Here is a 19,223-nt window from a genome sequence, read left to right as displayed (position 1 = left end):
GGCAGCATTTCCAGCACAGTAGCTCACAGGCAGCAGGTGTTCAGTAAGTATTTGAAAAGTCAGTTAAACTGGCTGGGTGTGGTGGCTCACACCTATAATCCCAGCACTTCGGGAGGGAGGCCAAGGTGGGAAGATCACTTGAGCCCAAGATTTTGAGACCAGCCTGGGCAACAAAGTGAGACAGACCCCATCTCTCAAAAAAAAAAAAAAAAAAAAAAAAGCAGGCTGTGGTGGCACACACCTGTGGACCCAGCTACTTAGGAGGCTGAGGCAGGAGGATCCCTTGAACCCAGGAGGGACCCAGAGCTGGGGTTAGACCTGGGTTGGGCCTGGGTATCACCATTTTAATAGAAAAAACGACCTGCAGCTAAATGTTAGAAGTTGTCATTTTGGGTGGTAAACTATAAGAAATTTTTGTATGGTTTTTGTAATTAAACAAAAGCAAAAACAAAAAAATTTTCTAAGTGGGAAAATATATAAGAAAAACAGTCAGTTCACTAGTCAGTCAGTTTGAGGTCAAGTGAGAACCAGGCTGAGCTGAAGGCAGTTCTAGGTTTCTTTTGGTTTTGCCCTCTTTTTGGTACATGTCCAGACTTGTACACGTAGAAGGTGGTGCCACTTCTCCGGAAGGGAACCCATTTGCCAAGAACAAGCAATGGGGGGTGGCCAGGAGGCCCTGGTGAGCCAGGTTTGGGAGCGAGGGGAAGGGACCAGGCACACAAGGCACAGGTGTCCACGACACCTCCATGGCCAGACTGACGGCCCCCCCGGAGCTGGGCTTGTCCCCTCAGTGGGCTTGCTGCGCCTCGGGGATGAGCTGAGGTTCGGTGATATTGTAGATATCTTTGTGTTCAACAACAGTTGCTTCAGTCTTTATCCATGGTGAGCTTCAGAATTCGCCCAAGTCAGTCCCCCTGGGGTCTGGGGTTTCGCCCAGGCTGTGAGCAGACAGGCACTATGAATTCCCAGCAGGTCATGGGGACAGTCGGGACTGCAGTGAGGTGTGAGCCCTCAGCCGCCATCAGACAGCAGCTGCCCATGCTATGACCTGCTCTCCCCACAGGGCAGGCCTAGCAGCCTAGATGCCACCTGGGATGATAATGTGGGCATTTCCAAAAGGCTCTGATGGCCTGTGAAGTTCTCACTGAAACAAATTTAAAATCATTCCTGCTTCCACGTGGAGCAGTGACTGTGCTGGATGCTTTCTGTTTCCCCTGCAGATCCGTGCCCCTCCTGCTCTGTGGCCCAGGGGTCAGCCCCATGGCTTTCCCCAGCCGGGCTCCCTTGCCCTCTGGCATCTCACTGGGTTTGGCACATGGGAGGCCCCGGCAGGAGACCTGAGGGCGGAGGAGGGAGAAGCTGGGTGTCTCTTCCCCGGTCCCTCTCTGCTGGGTGTGGTGTGACAGTGGTTGCTGTCTTCTGCTGAAGGCCCCAGGCTGCTGGTGGCTGTCCCTTAGCTACAGTGCTCATGATCCTGGCCACACTGCTAGTCCCAGGACACCTCCTCGTTCCTTGCTGCTTTCTTTTGCTGCCCACATTTCCCTCTTCCCTTCTGCCTTCTTCACTTGCCCCTTTTGAGTGTGCCACCATCTCTTCCAACCAGATCCTGGCTGATATAATTACTGTTATAGTTCGTTCTAGAAGGTGCTTGTAGCCAGTTATCTCAACTCGGAGGGTGCCGTGGGGCTGAGGATATGGATGTGACCCGGTTGGGTTGGTCCATCACTGATGGACTCGAGGCCAGTCATTGGTGCACTTAGCTTTCTCCTCCGAGTGCCAAGTTAGTTGAGCGTCTCTACAGCTGTAATCTGACAATTCTCGTGCGTGGAGCCTTCTCTGCACACACTCTGTCTATGAGGTGCTGTACTCAAGTCTTTTCCTACATCCAAACCTGTGAGGTGTGAGTTAACATCTCTCACCTTCTACAGATGAGAGAGCTGAGGTCCAGAGAGTTGGCATAGTTTCCTCAAGGTCACGAGGCCACTCTGGGGAAGAGAGTAGGGTTTAGATTGAGATCTTAATCGAAGCTGGTAGGCTTTTCAGTGGGACACGCGGCCTCAGACTACATGAGTGCACACATCTTAGTACGGATGGAAAAATGCGCTGCTGCTGGGTCAGTTCTATAAATACCATTGATAAAGGACATTAGATGGTGGCAGCAGGTTGGCAGAGGGAGAGCCATGTGGAAAGGCTTGGGGCCAAAAGGGGTCTTTTCTAGGCAAGGCATTCCCCTGGGCTGCATGGTGTTTGTGATGTCTGTAGATTGCTCTAATAGACAGTATTCTGGGTGACCCATCCTCATGTGAACACGTCCTCCTTAGGAGATTTGGCAGGCTCCATTGCCCAAAATGATCTATTTCTTGAGATGAACCTGTCGGCGCCCTGGCTGGCACCTGACCTCAGGCACTGAGAGGTTCTGGTTTCTTTCAGTATTTCGCCTCCCACGTGCTCAGCGTCCAGGAATGTGAGTCGCTCTGTTTATTGTCTCAGATCATAGTGCCTGGTGGTTATGATGCAGTGATGTGAGACCTTCAGGCCTCAAAACACTATTTATTTCTCAAGAAGCCCTTCTCCTCTCCCCTTCCCTGCCCTCCCTTCTCTTCCTGTCTTCTTTTCTCTTTTTTCCTTTTCTTTCTCTAACCTCCTCATGCCTAACCTCTATAATGCTGCTGTGGCATTATGCCCTAACTTACTCATTGAACTCTTCAAATATCCTTCATTCTTGTCAGTATTTTGTTCTTTGGTCTACACCCTTAAAAATTTAAACAAGGAAACTGCAGAATTGCCCAGACTCACACAAATCATTTTGACTTAACTGTCAAAACGTTGGCCAAAAAAAAGGTCTGGTCAATATTTATTGACTGCTTATAATGTGGAAATCACCTTCCAGATCAGCCCCATCCAATAGAATACACTCAGAGGTATAAACGCACATCACAGATGTAATTTTAAAATTTCTAGTAGCCACATTAAAGAAGTAAAAAGAAACTGGTGAAATTAATTTTAACAATATAATTTATTAACAATATTTTCAAATGATCATTTCCGTATGTAATTTTTACATTCTTTTTTTTTTTTTTTTGATATTTTACTTTTTTTGGCATTAACTATTTGCCTGAGAAAATCTTTATTTCTCCTATGTTCTTGAAGGATAATTTTGCAGGGTAGAGAAATCTAGGTTGTTCAGTTTTTTCTTTTAACACTTTAAATATTTTCTTTCTCTCTCTCCTTGCTTTCTGGGAAGTCAGATGTCATTCTTACCTTTACTCCTCTTTAGGGAAGGTGTTTTTCCCCTCTGGCCTCTTACAGGATTTTTTTCTTTATCTTTGATTTTTTTTTCCATTTTAAATATGATATGTCCTGGTGATGGGGTTTTGCATTTATCTTGTTTGGTGTTCTCTGAGCTTCCTGGATTTCTGATTTGGTGTCTGACATTAATTTGGGGGAAATTCTCAATCATTATTGCTTCAAATATTTCTCTGTTCCTTTCTCTCTTTATTCTCCTTCTGGGTATTCCCATGGTGTGTCTATTGCACCTTTTGGATCGTTGTCTCATAAGTTCTTGCATGTCCTGCTGTGTTTTCTTTTCTTTTTTTCCCAATCTTTGTTCTGTTTTTCCATTTTGGGCAGTTTCTATTGGGATAGCCTTAAGCTCAAAGATTCTTTTTTTTTTTTTTTTTTTTTTGAGACAGAGTCTTGCTCTGTCGCCTAGGCTGGAGTGCAGTGGTAAGATCTCGGCTCACTGCAAGCTCTGCCTCCCGGGTTCAAGCCATTCTCCTGCCTCAGTCTCCTGAGTAGCTGGGACCACAAGTGCCTACCACCATGCCTGGCTAATTTTTTCTATGTTTTAGTAGAGATGGGGTTTCACCATGTTAGCCAGGATGGTCTCGATCTCCTGACCTTGTGATCCACCCGTCTTGGCCTCCCAAAGTGCTGGGATTACAAGCATGAGCCACCACGCCCAGCCAAAGATTCTTTCCTCAGTTGTATCCAGTCTACTAACAAGCCCATCAAAGGCATTCTTCATTTGTTAGTGTTTTTCATCTCTATGATTTCTTTTTCTTTCTTAGAATTTCCATCTTTCTGTGTACACTGCCCATCTGTTCTTGAGTGCTGTCTATTTTACCTGTTACAGTTCTTAGCATATTAATCATAGTGTTTTACATTCCTGGGCTGGTAATTCCAACATCCCTGCCACATCGGAGTCTGGTTCTGGTGTTTGCTCTGTTTCTTCAAACTCTGCTTTTCGCCTTTGAGTATGCCTTGTAATTTGTTCTTGGTAACCAGACGTGATGTACTGGGTAAAAGGAACTGCTATAAATGGGTTGTTAGCCGTGTGGTGGTGAGGTGTGGGGAGAGGGGAAGTGTGCTAGAGTCCTTTGAGATTCTAGGTCCCAGTCTGAGTGAGCCTGGGCCTCTGGACTGTGAACTTCACAAGTGCCTCTCAGTTTCTCTATCCTCCCCCTCCCACCTTAGGTGGGACAAGATGGCTGGAGAGGGCTGGAGTTGAGTATTTCCCTTCTTCCAGTTCGGTATGGGGCTCTGATAAAAGCTCCAAAGGTTAGGCTCTGGTTAAATAGTTTTTCCTGAGGACAGACTTTGTTAGGAAGAACAGAAAGCTCTGGCTTACACCAAAATGGTTACTTCCCCCTCCCCCTGCTGGAAGCATGAAGGAATTTTTCTCTGCTATTCACTGTAAGCACCCGCTTGCACTCCTGGATAGAAACCTCACCGAAGGGTGGGGATACCCCTATGACGGGGTCCCCCTGGAGTTTCTGACTCTCAGACTTGTCTACACTGAGCCTCCAGCAGTTCATTAACTACAGCTTAAGGTTACTTGTCCAGCACTGGTTTCCACAGAGCTTTCTGCTCAGGAGTCTCTGCTCCGGTAAGTTGTGATTCGTTTTTTTCTTTTGTTTTGTTTTATTTTTGTTTTTGTTTTTTTGAGATGGAGTCTCACTCTGTCGCCCAGGCTGGAGTGCAATGGTGCGATCTTGGCTCACTGCATCCTCCGCCTCCTAGGTTCAAGTGATTCTCAAGCCTCAGCCTTCTGAGTAGCTGGGATTACAGGCATGCGCCACCACGCCCAGCTGATTTTTGTATTTTTAGTAGAGATGGGGTTTTGCTGTGTTGGCCACGTTGGCCTCAAACTTCTGACCTCAAGTGATCCGCCCACCTTGACCTCCCAAAGTGCTGAGATTACTGATTCTATCTCCCTCTCTCTCCAATTTTAGCGGCAGTGATTTGCTCTGTGACCTCACTTCTCTTATGGATCTAAGAAGGGTTGTTGACTTTGCACTTTATTCAGCTTTTTACTTGTTAAAAGGAAGTGACCACTTCAAGCTCTTTACATACTGAACTGGAAAGTGTACTAAGTCTTTGAAACTTGGTGTGTGTTTAAAATTAGGTGATATATTACCCTTTGTATTTTTTTTGGTACTGTGTCTTTGAAATTTGGTGTGTATGTTACAGGATATGTTGATTAGAACAAGCCACCTGTTCATTAGCCACAAGTGGCTTGTGACTTCTATACTGAACAAAATAGTATTAGGTTGGTGCAGAAGTAATTGTGGATATTGCCAACGAAAGTGGCAAAACTGCAGTTACTTTTGCACCAACCTAACAGCTCTAAATGGAAGACTGTTTGCCTGAGAATTGGGTGATTAACTGTTATCTCAGGCATAAATCAACTTCCCACCTGAGGGTAACTAACTTTTTTACAATATTAGAAATGCAGTCCAAATACCCTAGGTGAGTTAATTCACTAGGTGGTAAAGATCAGCCAGTAGGCATTTACCTCATGTTTATCAGTCCTAGGTAAAGCCGTTCCTTCTTATCACAGGGTTGCTTGATATTTAAATTAGGGGCCATTTCCTCCAAGACCCTGATTTTTTTTTTTTCTCTCTTGTTATTAAATTACTTCTGCAAATGTGAGTGTGGAGCTTGCCAGAATTTTTTGGTATTTCTCTGTGTCCAGTTGCCCACTGATGCATCTTGCTTTTGTCCCCAACAGCAGGGCAAACTCAACCCGGGACAAATGAGACTTCCAACTCTCAGCCAGGTGCAGTGGCTCACGCCTGTAATCATAGCACTCTGGGAGGTGGAGGCAGGCAGATCACTTGAGGTCAGGAGTTCGAGACTAGGCTGGCCAACATGGAGAAACCCCATCTCTACTAAAAATACAAAAATTAGCTGGGCGTGGATCCCAGCTACTCAGGAGGCTAAGGCGGGAGGATCGCTTGAACCTGGGAGGCGGAAGTTGCAGTGAGCCGAGATCGCACCACTGTACTCCAGTCTGGGCGACAGAGTGAGACTCCATCTCAAAAAAACAAAAAGGCTTTTCAGCTCTCTAATACTCCAATTTAGTGGCAGGTTTTCTCAGAGAAGTAAGCTAAATGGATATTGTCAGACTCCTGCCAGCAGAGACCTTCTACATTTCTTAGATCAGGGAGAAAAGGGAATGCCTTCTCGCCCTGCCCCTCCAACATACTTTAGCCCGTGGAGGCAGAGTGGCCACATTTCTTACCTGAGATTGCTGGTGCTTCTGGTAGAACTCAATCATGTTAAAGTCACCCAGGTCAACCAGCAGGCCTTGCTTACACATCTCACAGGTCTTCACGGCACCAAGATCTGCTCCTTAAATTAGATAAAAGAATTATATGTACATATAACCATGGGTCTGTTTGTGTTAGCATTTTGGACAGGTGATACTTGGAGAGTGAACTTGTGTGTGTTATGAATTCTGAGCTTGAGTGACCTTCCTTTAAAGCCAGCCATCTTCTGTAGAACATGACCTTGAATCTGAGAGCTGAAAAATTTCCTTTGTAGTCATCTATTACGCAAGCTTCATAGAAGTGAAATTCCTATGACTTTTAAATAGCGGATCTTGCTTTCTATTTAAACATAAACATGATGGTTCATAAACTTGGAATTGCTGCAGAGAGGCTAAGAGTCTGTAACACAGGTGTTTGTAAAAAGAGTGAATATTCGGCTTTTTTTTTTCTTGCAGACCCAACACAGGTCCAAGTAAATAAATTAGTGAGGACCAAAATAGATGGTAGAAGCTATTCTCGATCAATGGCTTAAAAATCTGCCTTTGCTCCTGCCAGGTAACATTCCCACCTGAGAACAGTGAGGGAGCGAGGGGCCAGGTGTGGGCGCTAGTTACAGGAGTACCTGCGGCCAGCTCATCAACCTGAGCTCAGACTCATCTGGGAAAAGAAATATGAGAAGGCTTCCTTTGTTGCTGTTTTTATAAAAACAGGCATTCTACATCAGCGTTTTTATCCTGCTCCCCAAAGCGAAAGTGGAAGATGCAGAACTGGGCTGTTATGTCTAAGCAAACATTCTGTCAGACAGGTCTTTTGTCCCCCCTTAGTTGTGGCTTTTGACTAATGATGTACTGGTGTTTATTTTATGCATTAGAAAATAGAAGACCTATTAGTTACCTGCATGTGTTTGGTAAAAATAGGGCTTGTGCAGTTTCATACCCGCATTCTATTTCCCCACTGGGAATATAAAGAAACAGTAAATAATAGAGACTTTCAAAGGGCAGGGATGAACAGTAAGTAATCCCTTATCTGCATTTTGTTTGCTTGACTTTTTTTTTTTTTTTTAGCATCATTCAGTAACGCTTTAGGCTACCGAATGTCCCATGTGTCTTCCGATAGAATCCTACTGAACACATCCATACAAGCATTGACATTTATGAGCATAGCAGCATTTTCATGACATGTTTCATGGGTAACTTTTTCTGTGTTAGATGTTAATTGGCCCAAATTTCTAGGAAGATAAAGGATTGCATGGCAGAGTTGTTAACCAAAATCCACTCGTTTCTTCCCTCTCTGAAGGACTGAATACTTTGCTCATTGTATGGATATGCATTTAAGCTTCTCGATCAGTGGACTTACATTTCTTATGCTAGGGAAGTTGCATAAAATGGGCTGCATGGGTGAGACAGTAATATGATTACCCCACGTGTTCGTTCTGATTCCATGGTGTGCTGTTCTTGGTGAGGGGGCGTGGCAGCATCTCATGAGGACAGAATAAAGCTCTAAGTCTCCCCGCAGCCTAGAATAGTGACGGCTAAGGAGAAGGATATGGAAGAGGGGGAGAAATAGGATCTGGCTGTGGGGTGATACGTTTTCAGAGAGGTGTGTCTGAAAGAAGTCACAGCTATTTTCTGATCAACTTGCTCTTTGCACTGACGTTCCATGCTTTTTTTTTTTTTTTTTTGGTTAAAGTTGATCTCATTCCTAAAGCCATGCTTTAAAGAAATCTTCCGTTCTCTGCCCAGAAAACTACAGCTGACCTACCGATGTGGTTGTATTTTGGTTATAACCTGCTCAGGGAGTTGAGAAGGGGCTGCACACCCAGTTATAAGATGCTAGGGAGCTGACAAAATCCGCACGTGGGAATTTATCTCATATGGTTCTAGACAATCAGATCAACGCTCTTATCCCTATTGCTAAAAGGCAGCTTTGTTTAGTTTCTTAGGTGACCCCCAAATAAAAGGAAGTAGCATGCGTATGCTGGGGGTCTCTCATGAGGGACCTTCTGAAGTATTTTGCTGGGTGTCTGCTAGCTGGGCATGGCTACTGTGTGTCTGCTGAGCTGCCACCACTGACCCACTTCTTCTATTTCCTTCCTCCTGAGAGGCGATCTTAGCATCTCTGCTCAAGCCTCAAGCAGAGGTAGAATTCAATAGTATTTGTTTCCAGAAGTATTTTCTCAGATTAAAAAAAAACAAAAAACAAACAAATAAAAAAACACAACTCCCTCCCATAAAGACAGTTTTTATGAGCAAGAATCCGGAGCTCAGCCACGTGTCCCTGAGTCGCTGTTCTGCGGAGGAGAGTGAGCTGATGACAAGATTCCGAGGCCCACACCGTGATGCCTCGTGTTAATTACATGTCGTGGCACGTTCGCTGCACTTCCTTCCCCACCTACCTGATGTTATTTTCACTTTCAGCCACTTTTTCAGGCACTCTTGATGAACAAACCGCAGGCTTCCCACACAGCCACAAGGCTCCAGGAGGGGGTTGCTTGGGGAACCCCCGGCTATCTGACAGATGCGACACAAGTCTCCCTCCTCCTCGGAGTCCTCCTCCAGGAGACTAAATGGAAAATAAGCCCTCGTGACCAGGAGGCTACATGTTTACAGTTTCTACAAATACCAGTTCCCAGGGCATTGGCAGTAAAGGAAGAGGGCTCCTGGCACTCACCCACTGCCCCCTCTGACCCTACTGAGATGGTTTTTAATAATAAAGGCACAAATTCTCTTTTTTGTTTTGAAACAGAGTCTCACTCTGTTGCCCAGGCCGGAGTGCAGTGGCACAATCTTGGCCCACTGCAGCCTCAACCTCCTCAGGCTCAGGTGATCCTCCCACTTCAGCCTCCCAAGAAGCTGGGATTACAGGTGCATGCCACCACACCTGGCTATTTTAAAAATTATTTGGTAGAGATGTAGTCTCACTATGTTGCCCAGACTGGTCTTGAACTCCTGGGCTGAAGTGATCCACATGCCTTGGCCTCCCAAAGTGCTGGGATTCTAGGTGTGAGCCACTGGGACTGGCCGAGGCACAGATTCTTGTAACAGGCTTCTTTGCAATTGTCGGTACGTGTGAGCTGACCTGGAAGACCAGCATGGCCACCATAAATCAAGAGGTAAAGGGATATGGCTACAGAATCATTTCCAAACTGCAGTCAAGGCCACGAGCCCCTCTCCCTGCCATAGGAAGTTGGTGGGGGTGGCATACTGGTGAGTGCATAGGATTCGTGGTCAGGGGGCCTGGGTTTGAGGCCAGCCTCTGAAACTTGTCAGTTGTATGACGTTGGATAAGTTCCTTAATCTTCCCAAGACCCTGTCTCCTGTACAATGTACACTGGGGGTCTGTACAATGAGGGTCACGGTGATAAACGCCACTGCCACCTGCTTCCCAGGGTTGTGGCCAGGCTGGCTGTGCGTGATGATGAGGAACATGTTCTGCAAACTGTAAAGTACATCTAGTGTCTGGCAAGGTGTTGCACACAGAGTTCACTTAATAGATGTTGGTTTAGGTGAATGATGAACCAATAAACCTGGACACAAGCTCCCGAATAACACCACACATGCCAACAAATGACGTCAGCATTCCAGAATGTAAGCGGCTGGAATCTGATGAAGATAAGAACTAATGAAAATGTAAGTAAAGATATTTGTGTCTAATAAATGGTGAGTGAAGAATAGCTGGTCGATGTTTATGTTGGGAGGTTTTAAGAAGCCTAAGGCTATTTTCTTTCGAGTCCTCGTGGGACTGGGGGCCGTCTGGTCACGGGAAAGAAACTGGCTAGAGACTAAAATCAAAAGAGGAAGAAACGGACATTGCTCTGGATGTAGAAATATATGCTCAGTTTCTTGAAAGACCTTTTTCCCTATGAAAGAGCAGCTCAGTGTAAAGGAGCAGAATTATAGTTTTCCATTATGGACATTCTCAATAACTTAGACATTTTCAACATTTAGACTTTAATACATTTCAACATAGTTTCCATATTTTCATAAGTAATTAGGAAGAACATGTGTACATGGGAGTGAGTGCTCCAACTGGTGAAGATAAACTAGAGGGAGACCTTGAAAGTTTGAGAAAGTAGGCAGAAAAGTGGTAGAAGATTTGTTGTTGTTGTTGTTGTTTGTTTTGAGATGGAGTCTCGCTCTGTCACCCAGGCTGGAGTGCAGTGGCTCAATCTCAGCTCATTGCAACCTTTGCCGGCTTCAAGCGATTCTCCTGCCTCAGCCTCCTGAGTAGCTGGGATTACAGGCATGCACCACTACACCAGGCTAATTTTTGTATTTTTAGTAGCGATAGGGTTTCACCATTTTGGCCAGGCTGGTCTCGAACCCTTGACCTCAGGTGATCCGCCTGCCTTGGTCTCTCAAAGTGCTGGGATTAGAGGCATGAGCCACAGCACCTGACCTAGAAAATTTTTAATTTGGGCAAGTACGAGGGATTTGCATTTGGAAAGAAGTGCTGTAAATCAGTGGTTTCCAATAGAAAATAAATGACCATCGGGTTCACCGGTAGACATTTTACAGATTCCTGGGCTCCACCCTTAGCAGTTCTGGTTCAGTATCTGGGGTCCAGAAACCTGAATGTTAAGATGGTCATGCAGGTCTGAAGATCACTGATCTCAACAGGAGGAGGAAGGGTTCTATGGTGAACTTGTTATGGTTGATAAATATCTGACTCTTAACTTAAGGTCCTCCATCTTCTCAAAGGTATAAGTGGGGATCCACTGGCTACCTTACTTTGCAAAAAAAAATTTTTTTTTTTTTTTTTAACAAATAAAAGTGAAGAAGAGACAGAAAAGCACAGAAAAGAAAAGGAGAATCAAGCATAAAATCAATACCCCAAAGTAACTGCTTGTTAATAGTTGAGTCTGGCTGGGAACAGTGGCGCACACCTGTAATCCTAGCACTTTGGGAAGCTGAGGCAGGAGGATGGCTTGAGCTCAGGAGTTCAAGCCCAGCCTGGGCAACACAGCAAGACCTTGTCTCAAAAAAAGAAAAGAAAAAAATATCTTTTGGTGTACTAGCCTCTGGTATTACTTCTGTGCACATATTGTTTTACAGAATTGAGACTGCTTTTAGGATTAGCTCAAGATAGCAGGCTAAGCACCCCCATCAGTCTCTTTTCCCACACAAATCTCTTAAAAAGACAAAAAAAGAAAATTAAATAGAATGAATCCACAATAGTGCTGGAAAACAAGCAGGCCAGAAATGAGGAATTCTTGGAAAGTTGATGAAGATATGATGATATTGACTAGAGGAAAGGAAATGGCAAACCAAGGCATTCTCACAGAAGCATCGAGAAGGGAAGGGCAGACCCAGGGAAATTCCAGGCTTGGGCTGCACCAGTGCAGGGGATGGGAGGGTACGAACTCAAAAACTGCTTCAGCACGAGGGGACCAGCTGCTGCCCACTTTCAGATACCCTGTGATGCAGGCAGCACAGTGCCTCTCCCAGGGGAACATTCTGTCATTGTATTCCAAAGAAAGGGAACTCTCCATAAAGGTCAAAGTTTTTTGTTTTGTTAGAGACAGGTCTCACTCTGATGCCCAGTGGCAATCATAGCTCACTGCAACCTCGAGCTCCTGTGTTCAATTGATCCTCCCACTTCAGCCTCCCAAGTAGCTGTGACCACAGGTGCACACCACCACACCCAGCTAATTTTTTCTTAGAAACAGGGTCTCCTATGTCGCCAGGACTTGTTTCAAAGTTCTGGCCTCAAGCAATCCTGTCTCAGCCTCCCAAAGTACTGGGACTGTGGGGAGTGAGCCACCCCGCCTGGCCACAGGTCAAAGTTTTTCAAAAAGTTCATGAATGACATTCAATTACACAAAAACCTCCCATTCAGGAAAGTGGATCTCAGAGGAGAAAAAGCACACAATTGCTGGGGACAGCATGCTGGCCACCTCTCTCTACTAAACCACCCATTCCTTCCTTCATAAAACAACTGGGGGCCACCTGTCACATGTGGAAACCACCAGCATGAATGAGAGGGGACAAGGAAAATAAGTCAGCTGACTCTAGAGGAAATGAATTGTTTAATGAAGGGAGGAGGTAATTCTCAGGAGGATTCAGAGGCTATTGGCAGCTGCTATGTAAAAGGAACAACGAGAGATAAGGAGGATTTCTGGGGATTTAAAAAATGTGATTAACAAAATAAAAAATTCCAGGTGAAACAATATTAATAGACAAAATATAATTCAGGCTAAAAGTCTAAAGCTAGATATTGATCGATCCACCAAGAAGAGATCAGCCATGAGCTTTAATGCACGAAATAAAAGCAAAATTCTTATACATGCAAAGGAGAATGGGCAAATCCAAATCATACTGGGGGATTTTAATCAATCTCTTTTAGAAATTGACAAACTCAATGGAAAAGAATAAAGTATGAAGGGTTTTTTTATGTTTGTTTGTTTTTGTGACAGGGTCTCACTCTGTTGTCCAGGCCGGAGTGCAGTGGCAAGATCTTGGCTCACTGCAGCCTCTGTTGCCTCCTGGGCTCACGTGATCCTCCCACCTCAGCCTCTCAAGTAGCTGGGACCACGGGCACATGCCACCACCCCCGGCTATTTTTTTATTTTTATTTTTTGTAGAGACGGGCTTTTGCCATGTTGCCCAGGCTGGTGTCGAATTACTGAGCTCAAGGAATCTGCCCACCTTGGCCTCTCAAAGGGTTGGGATTATAGGTGTGAGCCACCGTGCCTGGCCTGAAGGATTTTAACATATGTATTTTATATATATATGCCAACAAAGAGAGAAGAGGGAATGTACAACCTTTTCTAATGCCATAGCATATTTATAAGTATTGAATATGTATTAGGGCACAAAAAATACTGTTCATATTTTCTGAGATCATAATATAATTAAATTAGGATGGGCAATAAAAAATTTTGAAAAGAGGGTAACAAAGAGATTTTATATATATTTACATATAGATGATATATATTTATTATAGATAATTATACTAAAAATATATTTAATCTATATGTGTATATATAGAAATATATATGTATACACATATAAATATATATGTATAAATACATACATATATATATTTTTAGAGACAGGTTCTCACTTTGTCACCCAGTCTGAAGTGCAGTGATCATAGCTCACTATAGACTCGACCTCCTGGGCTCAAGGGATCCTCCTGCCTCAGCCTCTAGAGTAGCTGGGACTACAGACATATGTCATTACACCCAGAGAATATATATATTTTTGTAGATATAGGGTATTGCCATGTTGTCCAGGCTGGTCTTGAACTCCTGGCCCCAGGTGATCCTCCCACCTTGGCCTCTCAAAGCACTGGGGTTAATGGCATGAGCCATCATGCCTAGCCATCAAATATTTTTTAAAAACCATAAATCAGCCAGGTGCGGTGGCTCACACCTGTAATCCCAACACTTTGGGAGGCCGAGGCGGGCGGCTCATGAAGTCATGGGTTTGAGACCAGCCTGACCAACATGGTGAAACTCCGTCCTACTAAAAATACAAAAATTATCCGGGTGAGGTGGCACCTGCCTGTAATCCCAGCTACTCAGGAGGCTGAGGCAGGAGAATCGCTTGAACCTGAGTGGTGGAGGTTGCAGTGAGCCAAGATCACCTCACTGCACTCCAGCCTGGGTGACAGAGTGATACTTTGTCTCAAAAAAAAAAAAAAAAAAAAAAAAAAAACCAAACCATGAATCAACAATAAATGTGTATAATTGATGGAACATTTCAGGCAGATTAATAGAACAGAAGTGAAAGTCCAAAAACAGACTGATAAGGATAGTGTATGCCAAAGAAAGCATTTTAAATTAGTAAGGAAAGGATAGAATGATTGTGGATTAACGGGATAAACGTTTTTAAAAAGACCTTAGAATCCCATCTAATACCATACACCAAAATATATTCCATATGAATTTAAGTATAGCTACCAGGTATTAAGTGCCTACTGTATACTGGATAGTCTATGACACACATAAATGTTTAAAACCTCATTTAGTTTTCACTGTTCTTTGAGGAGTACACATTGCTATTTCTGTTTTCTGGATGGAAAAACAGATTTTTAGAAATGAAGGAAACTGGTTGGGTGCGGTGGCTCACGCCTATAATCCCAGCACTTTGGGAGGCTGAGGCAGATGGATCACAAGTCAGGAGTTCAAGACCAGCCTGTCCAATATGGTGAAACTCTGTCTCTACTAAAAATACAAAAATTAGCCACGCATGGTGGTGGGCACCTGTAATCTCAGCTACTTGGGAGGCTGAGGCAGGAGAATCGCTTGAACCCAGGAGGTGGAGCTTGCAGTGAGCCAAGATCGTGCCACTGACTCCAGCCTGGGCAATAGAGCGAGACTCCGTCTCAAAAAAAAAAAAAAAAGCAGTGAAGGAACCTGCCAGAATCATACAGCTAATAGTTGGTAGAATCAGGAATGAAATCTAGAACCATAAGACAGCAAAACCCATGTTTCTAACCACTACGATATATGAAAGGAGAATATAATGATACTAGACAAAAATAATTATGGATGTCTGAGTGAGCATTGGAGTTTCTAAGCATGGCACCAAATGCGAAAGCAGTATAGGAAAATACTGACAGATTTGATTGTAAGTAATGTTAAAATTCCACTACATCAAAAATATATACATAAAATGTAAAGTAAATAAAATGGGAAAAGTAAAAAAGTATCTGTAAAATATTTGACAAAGAATTACTCTTTTTTTCTTTTTTTTTTTTTTTTTGAGATGGAGTCTCGCTCGGTTGCCCAGGCTGGAGTGCAGTAGGGCCATCTCAGCTCACTGCAGCCTCTGCCTCCTGGGTTCAAGAGATTCTCCCACTTCAGCCTCCCAAGTAGCTGTGACCACTGGTGTGCGCCACCACGCCCAGCTAATTTTTGTATTTTTAGTAGAGACGGGGTTTCATCATGGTGACCAGGCTGATCTCAAACTCCTGACCTCAAGTGATTCACCCACTTCAGCCTTCCAAAGTGCTGGGATTACAGGAGTGAGCCACTGTGCCCAGCCAAGAATTCCTAATGACAAACATTAAAAAGCATAGAAATTCCTGGAACTGGAAAGGGCATGTAGAAAGAGGACCCTTATAAGGTGGTGGTGAAATTGCTGACGTGTAGAACTTTCCTGAAGCACAATTTGACAGTATACATTAAGAACCTGAAGACTCTGCATTCCTTTCATCAGCAGTTACACATTTAGGAAGTTTTTCTAAGTAATTAATTATGGATGTACTCAAAAAAGGAGACTGATCAAATCATAATAGACACATTTAATACAAACAGCCCTCAAAAAAATTGACGTAACACTGTAAGATGAGAAAAGGATTAAAAAGCATAGGGTTTGGAAAGAAAGAAATCAAACTACTAATATTTTTCACAGTTGAAATTATTTTGTATTTTGGCAAAAATACAGAGAAAACATATAGTCAGTTGGATTTCTACATCTTAGCAACAAAGAGTTAAAATTAGAATTTAAAATACTGTTTCAATAGCAAACAACAACAAATAAAAGAACCAAGGGATAAATGACTTTTATGAATAAAACCGCAAAACTATACTGAAAGACATTAAAGAAGACACAAACAAAAGTAGAGATATTCCATGTTTATCAAAGAAAAAGTCAATATCGCAAAGATGTCAATTCTCCCAGAATATTCTATAGATTAAATGCAATTCCAATAAAAATCCCAACAAGTAGATTCTTAAGTGTACAGTCAAGGACTCTTTAAAAAAGTAGGGAAGGAGGCTTACATCATCACATATCAAAAGTTATAAAAGCTGCAGGCATTAAGACGGAATGGTATTAGGTTAGGGAAAGACAACGAAAGACCAATCGAACAGAATAGAGAGCCCTGAAACCGGGGCCTGTTGAGGCATGTTCCAAAGGAGAGGTGGCTGTGCGGATCAACAGGGAAATATCCCAAACACTGGCATATTTCATATTCATAAGGGGGAAAAAAATAAAGCTTACTTCACATCACATATTAAGAACCACTTCACATTTAAGTCCAAATCCATTTCACATTAAGTCCTAAATACAAAGCTAGAAACTTTACAAGAAAATAGGAAGAATAGCATAATGATACCAGGTTAAGAGAAGGATTTCTTAAACAAGACAACAAGATACAAATTGCAAGATACAAATTGCAAAAAGAAGATGGGGCCGGGCACAGTGGTTCATGCCTGTAATTCCAGCACTTTGAGGGGACGAGGTGGGCTGATCGCTTGAGGTCAGGAGTTCGAGACCAGCCTGGCCAACATGGTGAAACCCCGCCTCTAACAAAAATGCAAAAATTAGCTGGGTGTGGTGGCACATGCCTGTAATCCCAGCTACTGGGGAGGCTGAGGCAGGAGAATCACTTGAACCCGGGAGGCAGAGGTTGCAGTGAACTAAGATCACGCTACTGCACTTCAGCCTGGGCAATAGAGCGAGACTCAGTCTTCAAAAAAAAAAGACATCATAAAGAAAAAGACAAACTACAAATTGGGAAAAGATATTTCCAACACACAACTGTTGAAAGATTAAATTAATATGCCAAAGATATAAAGGTATTTAAAATATATATATAAATACTCTAAAAGAGAAATGAGCAAAAGACATAGATATTTGGCTAGGCAAAGTGGCTCACGCTTGTAATCCCAGCACTTTGGGATGCTGAGGTGGGAGGATTGCTTGAGGCCAAAAGTTTGAGACCAGCCTGGGCAACATAATGAGACCCCATCTCTACAAAAAAATGAAGACATTAATATTTCACAGAATGGAAAACACAAATGGTCATTTAATATTTAAAAGAGCATATAAAATGCCTAACTTCATTAAGTCATGAAAATGAAAATGCAAACTAAAGCTACAATATCATTTTATTCCCATCAGACTGGCAAATTTGAAAAGCCAATCAATACGAATGTTGTCAAGGATGTATAACATTAGACATGACTGGTTTGACACTAAATTGGCATTATTTAGTACAGTGGAAAATGTGTTCACCACGAGCCCACTAGCCCACCAGCCCAGCTTTTCCACTCCTAGGCAAGATCCCAGAGAACTCTTCCACATGAGCCAGGAGACATTTACAAGAATGTTCATGCAGGCCGGGTGCGGTGGCTCACGCCTGTAATCCCAGCACTTTGGGAGGCCGAGGGGGGGGCGGATCACGAGGTCAGGAGATCGAGACCATCCTGGCTAACATGATGAAACCCCATCTCTACTAAACATACAAAAAATTATCCAGGCATGGTGGCAGACACCTGTAGTCCCAGCTACTTGGGAGGCTGAGGCAGGAGAATGGCGTGAACCCAGGAGGCTGAGCTTGCAGTGAGCAGAGATCATGCCACTGCACTCCAGCCTGGGCAACAGAGCGAGACTCTTGTCTCAAAAAAAAAAAAGGTTCATGCAGCATCATTTGCAGAAAACAATAAAGGACCCGAATGTCCATTGACAGAATGGCTAAATTGTGGTATGTCCATATGACAGAATACCTTGTAGTGTGAAAAGAATAAACTAAAGCCAAATATATCAATAAGGATGCATCTCACTAAGGATGTGAGAGGAAAAAGCAAGTCACAAAAGAATAGAGATTCTATTTCTACAGAGTCAAACACTTCCTCAGAGTTCATAAATATATACAACATATTGTTTAGAAAAACTGGCTGGGCGCAGTGGCTTATGCCTGTAATCCAGGACTTTGGGAGGCCAAGGAGGGTGGACTGCTTGAGATCAAGAGTTTGAGACGAGCCTGGCCAACATGGTGAAACCCTGCCTCTACTTAAAAATACAAAAATTAGCTGGGCGTGGTGGTGCGCACCTGTAATCCCAGCTACATGGGAGGCTGAGGCATGAGAAATGCTTGAACCAGAGAGGTGGAGGTTGCAGTGAGTCTAGATCACGCCACTGCACTCCAGCCTGGGAGACAGAGTCAGACTCTGTCTCAAGAAAAAAAACAAAACACATCTAAACATATGGTAAAAGCTCAAAGCAAAAAACCCCAAAACACAACACAATGAAACACAAAAGGAATGGTCAGGGTGGGTGTGGGGAGCTGAAGGTGGCATGATGAGAAGATAGGGTGGGTGAGGGGCTCAGGAGGGCTCCAGTGTGTGAGGAATGTTCTGTTTGTTAGCTGGACGGTGGGCACAGGGATGTCTGGGTTTGTGATGTGTGTGTTTTAAAAATTCTCTGAAGTGTACCTACGTTAGGTATTAATTTATATGTATTAAGATAGCTAACTGAGGGAAAATTTTTAAAAAGTGTGATTGAGAAATAGGATTAAATATTAAAATAAGGCATATTATAAAACAATATGAACAGATACTAAAAATTGCATTTATATGCAGATAAAAGACTAGAAACAATATTTTTAATTGTTTGTCTTTGGATGATAGGGTTACAGGTGATTTTTCTTTTCAGTCTGCATTTTTAATATTTCCCAAAAGGAACAAATTTGAAATAATAGGAAAAGCATAAAGTTTATTATATACAGAAAAAAGAGAGTGTCTGGATAAACTATTAATAGGTACATGAATAGTAGCTGTTTAATGCAAGACTGTGCCTGGAAGTGAATGCATTTTCAAAGAAATTATTTTTAGCTCAAGGGCATCACTTTGGGATGGTAGAAATTTAGACTTCTGACAAGTAGGTCTGAAGCTGTATTTCTGGGGAGGTGATGATTGGTGGGTGTAAGATCTCT

At 43.3% G+C, this 19,223-nt stretch overlaps 1 protein-coding gene across 8 annotated transcripts in view; it reads right to left on the bottom strand.

Annotated features, from left to right (window-relative positions):
* Positions 1-19,223, bottom strand: part of MARCHF10 (membrane associated ring-CH-type finger 10) — a 111,046-nt gene that overhangs the window by 15,579 nt on the left and 76,244 nt on the right. For all 8 annotated transcript variants that reach the window (XM_050764833.1, XM_050764832.1, XM_050764836.1 and 5 more), the window contains 2 exons: positions 8,950-9,116; positions 6,527-6,636 (listed from right to left, as the gene is read on the bottom strand). In XM_050764833.1, the coding sequence (XP_050620790.1) occupies positions 6,527-6,636; positions 8,950-9,116 (277 nt within the window). The remainder of the gene's footprint in view (positions 1-6,526; positions 6,637-8,949; positions 9,117-19,223) is intronic.

The sequence above is a fragment of the Macaca thibetana genome, chromosome 16 (assembly GCF_024542745.1).
Source record: "Macaca thibetana thibetana isolate TM-01 chromosome 16, ASM2454274v1, whole genome shotgun sequence".
Classification (NCBI taxonomy): Eukaryota; Metazoa; Chordata; class Mammalia; order Primates; family Cercopithecidae; genus Macaca; species Macaca thibetana.
The sequence above is the reverse complement of the archived record's forward strand: the minus strand, read 5'-3'. Positions and strand labels throughout refer to the sequence as shown.